The following is a 15,845-nucleotide window of genomic DNA, read 5'->3' as shown; positions in this document are numbered from 1 at the left end:
TTCCCTGTTGCTTTATAGCCCAATCCAGTCATCCTGCGGCAAGGGCTGAACCCCACTGCACTTTCCCCCTTATTCATCCATTTTAGAGGGCCCTCTCTCAGCTGCCAAGTTCCTCTCGCTCCCTCTCCTCGACTCAATGGTGGAAAGGGATATAAAGTTTCTCCACAAAGACCGATTCAATCCACCGCCTATTCAGGAAACCTGACGCCCGCTGCAGTATCGGTCCCTGCATCTGACCATTAGAGAAGGGGAGCGAGGAGAAAGAGAAGCAGTGGGTGTTGGAGGTGAGGGGGGTGTCTGCAGACCTAGTGGTTCTCAAAGTGGATCTTGAGGAACCCATGGGGCACCGAAGGGTGTTCCAGAGGGTCTCCATAAACAATAAAATCATGAATTTATCCATATTGTAGGATAATATACTGGACATGATGCTTTGATCTCACCCTGAGTGTAATATCCCCACAGCGCAGACAGCTGTGCAATAAATCGTCAGGAAAGATATTCCCATAAAGGGCTCACCAGGACAGGATCTTATCAAAGAGGGCTGTGTATCTATTTGGCGGTCCGCTCCAGAACTCCCGCCAATAATGGATATTATCTCCCCATTTCTGCTCAATAGGGGACCATGCGTCCTAACAAGGGGACACTTCTTTGCAGTACTTACCCCTCCTTCTGTCGGGTTGGCGACCCATCCCAGCTCCCCCTGTACGGCTCTGGAGTCCAGTAACGTGACTGGAAAACAAGAACAGGAGAAGTGAGCATATAGTCTCAGTCCGTCCTTATAACAGGAGAACTGGCATTTACAATATCCGTAAACAAACACACACAGCGAGGAAAATGGTGGAGATAGAAAAAACTGGTAAAATGATTTAATAAGTAGAAAAATGTCCTCAGGATATTTGTCAGAACCGGAGGTCAGTGAATATTTCACATGATAAGCCTGTAAATGTTTTGTTCTGTCCAATTCCCTGCGCTGTTTCACGGACGATTGATTTTCGTTAAGAAAAAGATTTTCTACAAATAACAAATGCTTTTTCCCCAGTGGCATAAAAACTGATTTCCCAGTCTGGGCGGCAGCAGCGTTAACATGTTTGATTTGATCGGAATCACTTTGGGAGCACAAGCATTTTTTAAAAGGCCCCGACAAACAAAATATCAGGCTATTTGTACTTTCTCGAGAACACACGCATGGTCTGCTTCTGTATTTATTTGGGGGCTTGTTATGAATTCAGTGTGTATAAATTAATAAATAGGTCCGTTATATAAAGCTACGACATTAATTATTAGGCAGCTGATCGGTTTAAAGTTTGAAACAACAGTTTCTATTCGTGTCAAAGTGTTTTGTTGCTGAAAATCACGTTTGTGCAGGAGCCCGACTCCATGGAGCTGGAGACATTACAATATAGAAATACATTTGTCGGCGTTTGGTGCAGAAAGTAGGGTCTATCTGCATTGGGCCTAGCATTTTTAAAGTGGGGACGCTGCGCCTCGGGACCCCAGGCAGAAACTCCGAACCCTGCCGATGTGCACGAGAGGACGAACCATGTTCCGTTTAAAAATCGTGCAGTTTGGTGTCAGGTCGCTTTTCGGTGAACGCAAACCAAAATCTTCAGCGGGAACCTTTCTGTATTTCAGGGTATATCCTGTAAAACGCACCCGAATTTTTAATTTTGTTTTCCTGACATTCCCATGATCCTTTTGCACCAGGACACACTGGGCAGCGGCGGCGGCTGTGAACAGTTCTGAAATTGAGAACTAATGAGCAGCTTGGTCACTCGGATGTGTGCGGGGTTTGCGAGTCTCCCACTGAAAGCTGATGCCCGTTCAAACAAGCGACACGCTGCAACAAACTGCTTTTGGGGCAGTGCTCAGCTTGACCTTCTGTCTGGCAGAGAACAAGTATCGGGGCTCCTGCTCGCAGGCTTTCCGCAGCTGGCGCGACCGAAGCCTGAGCCGAGACCAGAACAGGCGCTGCGTATCCGAACAGTCACATAAAACTCAGCAAAAGTCGATGCGTAAAGGTGACCGTCCTTGGTTGCCATCAATAAACTCAACGCACTTGCAACTAGGGGCCACGAAGTGAGACTCCGCAGCGCGAACACACACAGACGGAGAAGAGACGAAGTCAGGAGTCCGCGGCGGTTATTTTCGCCCAACAACCTTACCTTCATTTGGTGGGTATATCCGTCCCGGAGAAACAAATGCAGAAATCCCCAAAACAAGAAAGGTGGCCGTGCACAAAATCCCTGCCATGAGTGCCATTTGTGTCATTGTTCAGTTTTCTCTCCTTTCTCTCTTTTTCTCTCGTTGCTCTTCTCCCAGGTCCTTTCTCTCTCTCTCCCTCTCTCTCCCTCTCTCTCCCAGTGGAATATGGGCTTGAAGCGGACGGTGAGAGAGACGCACCGAGCGCACCACAACTAGGAGGCGGGTCTACTTTGTGCGCTCTGACGCGGACCCCGTCGATCCATATAGGAAACGCAGGGGAATGGGGGGGAGAGGGGTAAATAATCATTAAGTACCCCCCCCCCCGAACCCCAAACAACTCAGCCTCTATATTCTGAGACACCATAATATGGTGTGAGGTGGCATTTGACTCGCAGGTACAGAGGTGATGTAAAACTTAGTGCGACTCTGAGTCAGCGATTGACATAACAAAAGCAAAGTGTGTGTTTGCTGGTGGGGGGCTGTTAGTCAACAGTGCACTCAGATGGTAAATGTGTGTGTGTGTGTGTGTGTGTGTCTGCTGTTTGTTTATAAAATGAACTGTACCCCAGTCAGTGCTGCTGTAACTAAAAAAAACAGAAAGGACTCCACAGTATATATGTTTTTATGCGTTGTATGCAATGCGCCAGTCTGTGTCTCCGATGCTCCTCGGCAGTCACCCTGTGCTGATCCGGCATCTAGTCTGACTCCAGTCAAGCCAACGTCCAGGGCGAAGCGCATCAGACCAAGGTCGCCACCTAGCGGAGATGTTGACGCCTGTTCTGCCTCCAAAATTGGATTAAAGAACACTCATGAGCATGACCTCCCTACATTACATGGTATTGCTTTTTGTGAAATTGACAATACCCGTTTTGAGAACGGTGGCGAGGCTGTATTGGATTATTGTCACTTGCTATTATTCTGTTATTGTCAAGGCCTTATGTAGATTTATGATGAAATGTGTACACAGACCCATCAGTCAGTGCAGATCTGAAGCTATGGAGCTATGAATATGTGGTAACTGATGCTACTGCTGCAGTTTTCCCTCAAATAAAGGCTCTATTGTTCTATGTTGTTCATGTTGAGAAAAGCCAGCTGTGCTCAGGTTTGGGGTGTTGCCAGGGTGCTCTCACCATTTTATGACCTCCTACACATTTCTATAGCTCCCATGAGATGGGCCCGTGCAGCGGCGAGCAGCAACCTTTAGTGATCTGCAGAGGAGATTGTCGGTGTGTGGGCAGGTGAGGGCGTTCTGCATCACAACAGGGTTTCCATATCCAAAATAAGCAGCTTCATGAGTGGAACGTGGCGTTTACAGACAGTGCTTCAGCTGGGAACCATCCACCATGCTGAAGTGTCCTTGGGCAAGTCATTGGATCCCTATCAGCTGCACCACTGTTGATGCTATAAGTCAAAACAGAATTCCACCACATGAATCAGAAAAGAGTCCCAGAGTTATGTGAAATTTACTATTTGTACATTTTAAATGGAGCCACATGCATCTTCAAAAACGATGCAGCTTTATTTGTGATGATGAGGCCCTGCAGGCTATACGAGGTTTTCCTCACTCAGCACGTGTCTCATTACACGTCATACATATATACACAGGTGTCTTTGAGGGGAAATCTACTTCCACTGACTTCCTGGCTGTCACACCAACATCAGGCTGTCAGGTGTTCACCTCAATACATTTATTTTGCTCCATACAAGCAAACATCTAGAAGTTTTGTCATGAGCTGTCTTTGTCTCAAATGCTTCGACAGACAGTGTGGCTCTGTTTTTCCTCTTGCAGACACAACTCAAAGAGACAGAGTACAGTGCTCCTATAAACCCATTTGTCCGCTTATATAGTTTTTCCCCTCAGACAGTGTGAACAAATCAAACCAGATTTTTTCATGTCAGATCTGGGTTTGTATAGTTGTCCAATTCATATCTAATCTCTGACTATAAACATTCTTTAACAGCTCATTCCTTGTCCATGTGCAAACTGCCCGTCGGCTGGATACGTGAAACAGTCACACAAAACAATGATCTGGCCATAAATATCTGAATTTAGCATAAGGGGTGTGACGTAAACGTAGCTTTGCTGAGGAAAACAAAGAACGAAGCTGATCTGGGAACACAGGGAGGTGTGTGTGGGTGTTTGGAGGTTTGCTGAGATGTGATCCTGTGCTCTTGGAGTTTATGTTCTCGTACAGTGAACATCTTGCCTGGCGTAATGATGCAGACCAAGTATGTGGGGCGCTATCAGAACTGGCCAAGTCATTCTGAACACAGACGGTCCAAACCGTATCTGTGTCTGTATCCACAGATGAAAGGCACTTTCCTTTGTTTTCGCCTGACAACAACCCTGGCAACCTCAAAAAGATGGAGGGAGACCTGGAGGGACACTTTTGATCTTTTTCAACCAATGGTATCAAAGTTTTTTGGACTGATGATGGCAGGTGGTCGGGACAGGGCACAAGTGGGCGGGTTGTGTCTCTTGCTTTATTTGTGTCACAGTATTTTTGATTGATTACACTCACATCGTTTCCTTTATCCTCCTGTCAAACCAGTGGATTGGTGGAGCACACCCCCTCCATTCCCCCCCAAAGCCAGCCCACTCCGCTTTCTCCAGATGGCATCTGCTGCCCACACATCTGCATTGTGTGCCAATCATGCACACCGACTCCAAATCCTTTGACTGAGCGGACACACACACACACACACACACACACAAGCTCACTCAAATAACTCACAAACTCATCTTATACACTGATTTTATGATTTATCTGGCCAATAGCAGCTTTTTGTATTAGATATTATCAAGGTATGTCTCACTATAACTTGATGGAAGTGCTGTTCCCTCAGGAAGTCGCTCTGAAGCTGCATTTCTCAGAGCATTTCCCATGTTAACTTGGAAAATGTTGTCCTGGAAACAGCAATAACTCAGTGCTCCACTGTGATCTAAACGTCTTTCTACAGCACAAACAGGGAAGTGTAGATAGACTCTGCTGCTTGTAATCACCTTGTATGTTCATTCTAATCAATATTTGATCAGTTTCAAAAATATAACACACCGTTAATGCTGGAAGAAAATGATGGTTGTTTTCCAGAGTAAACATATTCAAAGCAATTTGATGCTTTAGCAACGCTAAACATAACTTTTCTTGTGCACAATGTCAGAATCAGACATTCTAGTTTTATAGTTAATAGTGACGGTGAATGGTCCCTGTAAGTGACTTCATGCCGAGCATCATCTTATTAGTCTCATATATTCCATAGGTCCCGTACGTGGAAGTTGTAATATGCTACTTAAAGAAGTAAAAGTGTTTTCTCATCCTTGAGGAAATTTAGAGCTGGCTGTGTGAGCAGCCTGTCGAATTGTGTTTAGCCGGTGATAGCGATCAGAAGTTGTCAGTTGAAAATCGACAGAAGTGATCGGCCACCAGCCGTCAAAACCCCATCAGTCAAATGCACACACACAGAAACCCTGTTTAATCATTCATGTGTCTGCGGGGGGGGGGGGGCACATGTTTATTGTCAACAAAGCAAGAATCTCCATCACTCCTCCCCTTGTCATTTTCTCCCTGACTACAGTTTGGGCTATTGTTTCAGCTAAAGCCTCTAAAGTCCCTCCTGCTGGCCGGTGACCCCCCCCAGGACACGGGCTCTGCCCACCGCCTTCGGAGCCCCCTGGTTTCACGCGGTGGGTCTGCAGCCAGGAAGAGAGTCCCAAGAGGTCAGAGTGAGTGGGAGTCAGAGGAGACCAGCAGAAAAGGAAGAGGAAATCAAAGGAGCAGCGGGAGAGCAGCTCTGAACCAGAACACCAGAGATAAAATCCACTGGACTAGAAATATTGCTCACACAAACACACAGATACACACAAGTATTATATATTTGGCTTGTGTTATTACAACGTGGTGGGGCTTGTTTTTATCTTTGCCTGTAATCATCCAGATCGCCCGAGGCCATTTTTCAGTCACATAAATTTCCCATTAATTCTGCAACCTCATTTTAAGTCCATATATAATCTGAATTGCTGATTATTCATTTCAAACTTATATGTCTGTCACCAGGGTGACTATCTCCAGAAGTCTATATTAATTCTTACTATATCCTTTACTGCCACTTCTTAAGTGCTTCTGTTTCAGCATTTCATTTTCAGCTTTTTGGAGTAATTCACAACAATAGCAAAATGTCCGTCCACTGTTTTCTCTTCATCTCTGCAGGAAAAGCCCTTGGCAACGTTTCTATGACTTGCATTATGTGTGTTTATCTTCCAGTCACTTCTGTGTTTGCATTTACATTTAAATGTAAGGCCTTTGAAAGACGCTGTCATCTGGAGCGATTTACAAACTTGCTCAGTATTCATGATTAACACGACATCATCACTCGGACTGAAGGTAGACGTGCGGTCGCAATCAGACGCACTCTCCTCTCCGTTTTCCTTTCCTTTTGGTTTTGAAGAGATAAAAAATGTCTGTTTTTTTTCTTTTGCAGCTGTTTCAGCCCAGTGTCCCATGACATTTCTAAACAAAACAATTGGCTAGCAGATTTTATCAGCTGTATGTAGCTAGAGTAAACTAAAACTAAAAGTTTGTTGAAAACACTGTCTGCTACTGTTGTTTTATTGGTTTTCATGAAACTATAATTAAAATGTTATTTGCAACTGATGCAATTTCAGAGGAAGAAAACCGAAGCTCTCAAGAGAAATTCTTGCCTTTACCATCTACAGATGAAAGGATTGAAATTAAAGCCACCAGTGTCATTCAACTGAACAAAAAGTAAAAAAGACCCCACAACTTGCAAAGAACAGAATTATTCCATACTGCCATTTTAAATCTGAAATCTTCTACAAGTCGTTCACCAACCAGCACTTGTCCCCAGGCCCCATGCCAAGTCACTGGCTGTTATCTGACCTATTCGCGCCCCTGCCACCCAGCTCTACCCCCCGATGGCAGTGTGTCAGTCGATAAGCATCACGGCAGGTCCGGCAGTCGAGCTCAGCAGGCACAAGCTCTCTCTGTGGTTGTGGAAAAGCAGCCGAGCGGCAAGAGACTCTTTGTGTCATTTCAGAATTACCTGAGGGTTTTCATAGAAGACTGTTGTTGTGTCTGCCCTGTTGTTTACCACCCTTCATTTTCCAGTCCTGAGTTGTTGTTCTGGGAAATGCCACTGGTTTGAGACTTGACAGCAGGAGGTTTGTGCTCACACAGAGAGTTTCTCTAATGCCGCGTTGTAACATAACTTCTCTGATCAAGACATTTCATGCCTTTCTCTGCAACCAAAATGCACATTTGCAGCGACCTTTATTTACCAGGCTATGACTAATGTGTATGATTTACAAGTTGCTGTGTCAGATTTTATGAGACGTAAAGGTGGTAAAGTATGAAAGTCAAAAATGACTCTAACCCCATGAAAACCCACTTACACTGTTTTACTGTAGCAGCTTCACTGCCTGTTTTTAAGAGGCACCGTAAGGATCCAGCAAACTCTCATCTGGCTGCAACATTAAGCTGCTGTCCTTAGATGCATTTAAACGTTTGTGGTGACAGTCACTCACTGCTTAAAGCGTCAACACTGACTACAAATCAGCCACAACTCTAGGCAGCTTTAGAGTTTTTATGTAAAACATTACATGGCAGGAGGAAACATGATTTAAAGGTGTCTCGAATTTATGTTACATTGTAGGTGTCAAGCACTTTGGAGACCTGATCATCACACTGAGCAGGGAGTGTATGTATGCCTCCACTAGGGACGTTACACTAAGCCTCGGCATGTTACAAATGTGCATGTGAGTGTGCACGTGAATCATTTATTATCCTAAACATACTTAAATTTCACATCGCGACGTTAATAAAAGCCACGTTCAGCACCTCTCTCCCACTGACACATAACTCTGATTGTGTAGTTTACCACTGCACGTGCACATGTAGACAGTCATCACATTAACACGCAGACCGACACCGGGCTGAATCACAGAACCTGTGATTTGATGATCCAGCCGATCTCATACGTGAGCGGGAAACAAGGAAAGGCACAGAAGGTTGTGGGAGTTTATGAGCACTCAATGAGCATTTGGCCTTTCGGCTGTTATTCAAGGACAAACTGGTACAAATGAAAGGTGCTGTGTTAAGAACTGTGGCGTCTTGATACGATCACTGTAAATAAATCAAATCATCGGCAGATTGCAGTGTTTTTCTGGTGATGCATCTTCCAGTTGTTGGAATTTACAGACACTGTTAATAACCAAAAGTCCTCGGCTGCATTTGTGGTGGAAGACCCTCTCTTCCTGTTTGTACCATGACACAATCAAACCAAAAAGAACCCAGAGACGTAATGTGCCAAACTGGCAACAGCCCAATAAATTAATGTGCTAACGATTTATTGATGTTAAATGGCTACACAGTGTGATGCCTTTAACTGATTGAATTCATAAATCTGCATATTCATTACATAGATTGATGCTTATGAGAGACAAAATAATAAATCATTCTTACCTGATCCACTACCAGAGACAATCAGTCAAGAGGAAAGTCACGATAGATACAACAGAAATATGAAGCACCATGATGTGTTAGGATTATTACAACTGTTTTACTGGTTTGATTCTTTGAGTTGTATTTATGTACGTACTTATTGTGTTTAGGAATTTCCAGTTTATCTTCAACAAAGTTCTACCTGGTCAGTAATTCTAGTAATGTGTACTGTTGACAGTGGTTTATGGGGTCTTACCCAGGTGTGCACACAAAAACTGATGGAATATGTTGAATAAAATGGGAACAGACTGTGTTGGAAAGTCACTGGATGCAGAGCCAACTGATACCACCAGCAGAAGGTGCTATGTTAGACAGTTTATCAAGTGTTTTAATTAAAACGTATAAAAAAGCTTTTAGTAATATTGGTCATGGGTAGAGCATCGCCTGCTAAACAATACATAGTTAATTAAAATACCAGGCTCTCGGCTCATATTCAACACATTAATAGGTTTTCACTATACAATTGCTCCCTGCAGCTTTCAGTAACTCCTCGTTACAACAGTGCCATACGATCAGAATATATTTATTGGCAGCTACGAGTGCATCTTGTAACTAAAATGAAAGCTCTAACAACTGCAGAAACACAGTGTGAGTCAATACTGCCGCCTGTGTTGGTTGTTTACCAGTAGTAGCCAAATTAAAGCTTTCTGTTGGTTGACTCCCAGTGTGATTCATGCATTTAGCTGGTTCATAGAATCTGCAAAAGATAAACAACTGAACATCTTTACTCTCTACATTTATTCTCTACTATAAGCACAAGATATCTGCAAAGTCCACAGTGCAGGAGCCTAATCTTGTGCATAGATGGAAAGACACTGAAGTATTTTGACCAGACTAGCTATTCTTTCCCTCTAGTTTGCTCCCACCCTCCTCCTCCTCCTCCTCCTCATCAGGGCAGGCTGTGTTTGCACCACGGGTGTTGATAGAGGAGGAGGGTGAGGTAGGGTTGAGCATGGTAATCACCGAAAGGTGGGCTGGTTGCTATGGTGTCCTGCCGCTGCACAGTGACAGCAGCAAGAGCTTATTGAGTTGCACAGGGGAGGAGAGAGCTGTCGAGCTGTCAAGAGGACCAAGCATTACTCACAAGTGTGCGTACACATACCCACACCACAATCTGACGAGCTATACCTGTGAAGACCTTCTTGTAGCTGAACTGACATCACTTTAAACCTCAATCTAATCTTAGCATGTAAAACAAGACAGGGACAAAAAAATAAAATTACCTCACGATCTGTATCTGTTCAAAAAACGACTGCTGGTGTTCAAATTAAAAATAACAGTTCTCATAAGACAAAAACACACACACACACACACACACACACACACACACACTGAGCATGAGCTAATGGTAGAATAATATGGAGCCACAACAATGACATTAAACTTTGTCACTGAAAAATAGCACTTGGCTATGAAAACAAATCCAGACCTGAAAAGTTAAACATTGGCACTGAAGCATGTGGGCTGGAAAAACACTGGCATTTAAAAAGGATTAATACTGAACAGGATTACGATTTTTCTTACGCTGATTTCTCTCACTGTTTTGGGGTGGAGGGCTCTGAGGGGTGGGGCTAAGGGATGTAGATCGTATGTTTTGCATATTAAGAAATGAAGGAATACTGCCTCGCTGTCCACTGATTACTACATGTGTTGTAGACAAACAGTTTTCTACTAATAAGAACGTGGGTATGTTCAACTAATAGTGAGAATACTACTGACTGGGAAAAACACCGTTATGGATATATAAGGAGTAATTACAGACAGTAAATGTTAAAATGGCCTGCCATAGACTCCTGCTGCCTACCATGACTGCAGCATGAATTCAGCTGGAGCTCACAAACCAAAAATAAATCTGTCTGTTCTGTTTTTCCCATCAGAACTGGGCTGGTATGAAGTTAGCTTATAGCTTATTAATGTTATATTAGTTTTGGCAAAGGGTCGCTGGAGCAAGTACACAGCAGCAGCTGCATGAGCTGCAGGACAGATGAGTAAAAACCCTGAACATTAACTGTGGGTGTTGAGCCCGTCACATATTTTCTGTTATTGCACTTACGAGACTTTTGCAGCACATCGGCCTCTGACCTGAAGCAAAAACAGGCACCACAGGACAGGAGCCTTAACTAGCATTACCATTAACCATTGGTCAGCTAACCAGCTACCCAGCGAAGAGCTCAGGTTATACAACATATGCTCATTTTTTCAGAATATCTATGCAACTGTCTCAATTTTGGCAGCTATTTTAAAGTCAGTTGAAAAATCATGTGTCTCATATTTTTTTCCTACCAAATCCCACAGGTGTTCAACCCAGGTAGCACTGGCTAGGATCTCAGGTAGCTCTCCTCTGGTTGCAGTACCGCCATTATTGGTACCATCTCTAGAGACACAGACCCACTGCTTAAGTGCAGACTGACCATTTAGCCTATTTTCAATGTCCCATATCTGGCTAATATTCTAGTCCCGTCTTGTCCCGACAACAAAATAAAAACATACATTTTCATCAGTCTATCATCAGATATTAGTTTTAGCTTGTGTCTAGTCCTTCGTTTTTTGTCATCATCTTTGTTAAAGTGAACACTGCTCTGCCAAACAATCAACATCAGCAAAACTGAGAAGAGTTTTTTTTTTTTCCAGTATTAATACTGTTTTTCAGTGTCAACCTTTTTTTTCCAGTACAAATGCTTCAGTGCCAGTGTTTTGTTTTGTTTGTGTCATGTTTCAGTGCCAAAGTTTAAGAAGCATCGTTCTGGCTTCACAGAAAAACAGACATACAGGCCGTGGTTAAAAACACATGCATAGACACAACAAACAAATTGAAAATAATCACATTCGCAGAGAAAGAGTCATCTAAAGCAACTCACAGCTGCCCACATATTTGCTTGAATTAAGCATATTCAAACATATGCACACAGACAGGGAGAGAGTTAGAGAGTGAACAACCCAGGGAGGTAGCGAGATGCAGTCACACCAACCATCTAAAACACACAGCAGCACACTTGCAGCAGGGGAAAATATGTGCTGATAGCAAACTGTGCCAGCCCAACACCAAATATCAAGCCGGGCAGCGGTGAGCTACAGACACAGCCTGCTGTCTCCCACGGGACCCAAACTAACACGAACAGTCATCTAGACATGTGCTGAAAATAAAAAGAAGATGCTTATTCTGTCAGAACCCAAGCATGCATACACAAATCCTAATAAACTGAAAGTTTGATTGATAGTCAGATAATCACTCCTCGCACATACACACACACACACAGTCACACTTAAACACACACACTGGTAGCACCTCTGTGCCAAAATAGCAATTACCCATTCTGTGCTGTGAGATAGGAGCTGCTGGAACCCCGGAGCAGCCGCCTGTTATTACTTATGTAAATATTGCATGGCAGTGTCTCTATCCAATTTGGAAAAGAATGACAGTATGTATATATATCTATGTGTGTGTGTGTGTGTGTGCGCGCACACAGGGGAGGCATCTTTGCATAAGGAGGATGGTTAGAGTGTGTGTTTGTGTGTTTGTGGTTGCTGTGTGGTAGCACTTCTGACGACAGAAGAGATTTCAAGTAATTTCAGTCTGCTGGAATTGGGAGGCAGAAAGAAATGTGACGAAACTCGTGGGGAAGAGATCCATATATTTGAAACAGAAATGGGTTTTGTTATTGAAAAGAGACTCGATTCTGAAAAGGTGCTGTTCCCACTATCAGAGGAATTGTTTTAAGAAATGAAGAGATGAAATGAGCAGAGGTTTTATTTCTAGATCCTCTCCAATGTACGGCAAATGTCACGAATGAATCTGAAAAATCCTACACACTGTCGAGCACCTGTTTCTCCTTATTTATGAACCAATATCTTTGTGTATGTATAAAACTGTAAATATGAAAATGCTATTAGCTGCTGCAACAACAAAATAAAATTGGTTATCACACATTACAAACTAATTGCAGTGGTAAAAGTATTTTTTAAAATCAGAAATACATTCCAGTTTTGGTATTATAATATTTTTTGTTAAGAGAGATTCAATACTTTATGAGTATTGTATTGTATTTGCTCCTTTACTGTCCTAATACTGAGCGGAGTTGAAAACACTCCTACTACCAGACCGACTACAGGTAATACTATACATTATTTTTTCACCAGGAAATATGTTTTTTGTGGTGCTGACTTAAAGGTCTTCCTCTCAGGCAGCAGATATAATGTCCAGTAATCAAGGGTAGAAAAATACCCTTTGTAGCCTGAGATGTGAAACCTGAGGCAAAAAAGTGCAAATTACTTGCTGCTGCTCGTAAAGTGAAATTACTGCGGCTGTTTGACAGTGAGCTAGAATCAGAATTTCTCGGATTTTGGCATCTGGTCAGTAAGAACATTGTTTAGAGTGATTCTACTCACTGAATCAAACTAGAAGGGCAAAAAGAAGACTAATACTCCTCATTGCACACAGTCACAACATGGCATTAACTGTTTACTTGCCAACTTAGATGGATAAAACGTCGACAATGGATGGCTAATCATTCACAGGCTCCTGTTTGTGTCAGTTCAGACGAGTGGATGATAAAAAGAGACCACCTTTCACCTCAGCCATGACCCTATGACCTTTCTCCTATGCCCAGAGTTACCATGACTGACGTCACTGAGTGAGAAAGTTTTGATCATATATTTAATATGGACAGACGATCCGGTTATCGCTCACACCAAATCACTGCGTCGACCTCCATGTAGGGACCAATATTATTAAATAAATTATTTTTCTGTTTTTGTAGATGCTTTTAAAACTGTATTATTTTTAAAAAATATGTTTCCATGTCACATTTTTCCCTCTAAATCTAAAATGCGACAATTTGAATAATGACCTGCTAGTCTGTGCTGCTGCTAAACCTTTCCTTATTGATCATGGAATTTGATTGTCTGCTGGCTGATTGGCTCATCCATCATCATGAAAATGAAGAGCTGATATAATCTTTTAAAAACACTAAGTGAAGTCACATGGCATCTGTGTTGAAATCAAAGTGGAGTCACAAGTCTTTTGATTTTGTCAAGTCTAAAGTGAATCCACAATGCAAAAACCTATAGCTAAGATTCTCTTAACATTTGACACTGTTGTAAATAAATAAAACATAAAAATACTGCCAATTTATATATATTTATATATGTACTGTGCAGTACAGACCAACCTTAAGTAACAGAAGCTTAAACAGATAAATAGACAAAGCCACATTTTACACTGAAGTTCAGCCAAATAAAAACACACTGAACTATCTGTGCATCATTACACTCATATGTTGAAAAAAGATATATCACCCCAGTGCTATTTTTAGCATCCGTGTGTGTGTGTGTGTGTGTGTGTGTGTGTGTGTGTGTGTGTGTGTGTGTGTGTGTAGCCCATGGCAGCCTCACTAGTACACAGTACCTGCATTAAGCCACTTCAACCACACTGAATCCACTTACGGCTAAAAGCAGGTGGGCTTCCAGCCATACCACCACTATATGTACAGATATACCTGGAGTGGAGTCCCCTGTGTCCCCATTGCAACCTAATCTGTGCAGTGAAGCCCCCAGTCCTCCTCTCTACTTCCCCCTCAGAGGTTGCAAGTAAATGGGGTAATCTCGTGGCCCATCGCCCCCTTTTTCTGGATAGATGAAACACAAGCCCCCGATCGCAACATGTAGACCCCCATCCTGCCCTTCAAATAAGACCCACCTACTTCTCTTCCTCCCTCCTTCTCTCGCTCTCCCTCTCCTCCTATCTAATCACAATCCATTAGCCGCCCCATTAAAATTCTTTTGTCCAATTTGGGAGGAATGCTACCCTCGTGGAAAAACAGAATGAAGCCACAATAGGGTCTTTTCAAATAGTGCACGACTTTTATTACTGCGAGTCGCTGAGCAGAGCCACCCACCTCCACGTACCAGTATGTCTTCCAGTCCCCTCCTGTTTGCTCTGTGTGTGTGTGTGTGTGTGTGTGTGTGTGAGTGAATTACAGAGAATGAGAGTTTTTGTGATGGTGTGATATTTATCCTTTGATACAATATTAAATCTAATGAAAATCCAACTTTAGCTGCGTGTTTAATCAATCTATTTATTATAATTTCTAAGCAGATGACAGTATTACGGGGTTTACATCACGTGCAATGCATGATGGTAGACGGTGCCTGATGACTGCAGCTTATTTCCTTTTTATGTCGTTTCATTCTAGCAAAACTCGGCTCGGCTATTAAATCAGCTTCTCCAGTGCTTCTGTAGAACTGTGAAAATTAAGCCAGTTACACCAATGATGTATTAAAAACACTTCACACAGAAGGCAGTGACAGCACAGGGTAAATGTGCTTTATATTTAATGTTGCTGAACACTGATGGCTGAGAAGCAGTGAATAGTGTTTACTGGTTTTAGCAATAGCGACTGACTGTGACAGCACTGCAAACCACAACAGATCCTTAGCCATAGGAAACACTGTCCCTAGAACAGAAATGATTTTGGCCCCAGCAGCTATGACTGAATCAAGGTTTTCAAGGTTTATGAGTTACTAAACTGGTTCTTGGTTCCTTAAAAAGTTCCTGTGGTGAGAACAGAGTAACTGGCACCCTGCTCTCAGGATTCTGCTTCCTGATAGCCCAGAAAATTGGGGTGAGGCTAACAGAGGCTCCAGCATGATAAAACTAGTCCAGACTTACAGCAAGCAATTCTCAGTAGTATCTACGCTCAAACTTGGGATAAAAATTTCTTGAAATGTTGGGGTTTAAAAGATGTGGCAGACTTAAAATACACTGAAAATGTAAATGTAAATTTAATAGCTTATGTAAACATGGAAAAATAGCCACAAATCACTCAACAAACCTTGAGATGGGGTTCTTCCCTTTGCATTTCTACTCTTCCAGCACTGCACTTCTCATTGCCAGCATCCATTTAAATATCACATATTTGCACAAAGAACAACAAAGAAACTCTACATTGTTGTCTGATCACATGCAAAACTGCCTTTAGCAAAGCAGTGGCTTTATACTCCAGTAACCTGCCCAATGTCACACGTTCTAAGATGCTGAAACAGGAATGCACAACTATGACTTTCTGCTCCTGGATTTAACTGCTTGGGCTGTGTGGTTAAAAATAGCCACATTGCTGATCAGTGCAT

At 42.8% G+C, this 15,845-nt stretch overlaps 1 protein-coding gene across 3 annotated transcripts in view; it reads right to left on the bottom strand.

Moving 5' to 3' along the window:
• The window catches only part of epha4l (eph receptor A4, like), a 51,224-nt gene extending 48,869 nt beyond the window's left edge, over nt 1–2,355 (bottom strand). For all 3 annotated transcript variants that reach the window (XM_026321122.2, XM_026321131.2, XM_026321140.2), the window contains exons 1-2: nt 2,163–2,355; nt 662–729 (exon numbers count right to left, since the gene is read on the bottom strand). In XM_026321122.2, coding sequence (XP_026176907.1) covers nt 662–729; nt 2,163–2,268 — 174 coding nt within the window. In that variant the 5' untranslated portion in view covers nt 2,269–2,355. The remainder of the gene's footprint in view (nt 1–661; nt 730–2,162) is intronic.
• Nucleotides 2,356–15,845: the final 13,490 nt, after the last annotated feature.

Source organism: Mastacembelus armatus, chromosome 13, assembly GCF_900324485.2.
Source record: "Mastacembelus armatus chromosome 13, fMasArm1.2, whole genome shotgun sequence".
NCBI classification, from domain to species: domain Eukaryota; kingdom Metazoa; phylum Chordata; class Actinopteri; order Synbranchiformes; family Mastacembelidae; genus Mastacembelus; species Mastacembelus armatus.
This window is presented reverse-complemented; position numbering and strand designations above follow the sequence as displayed.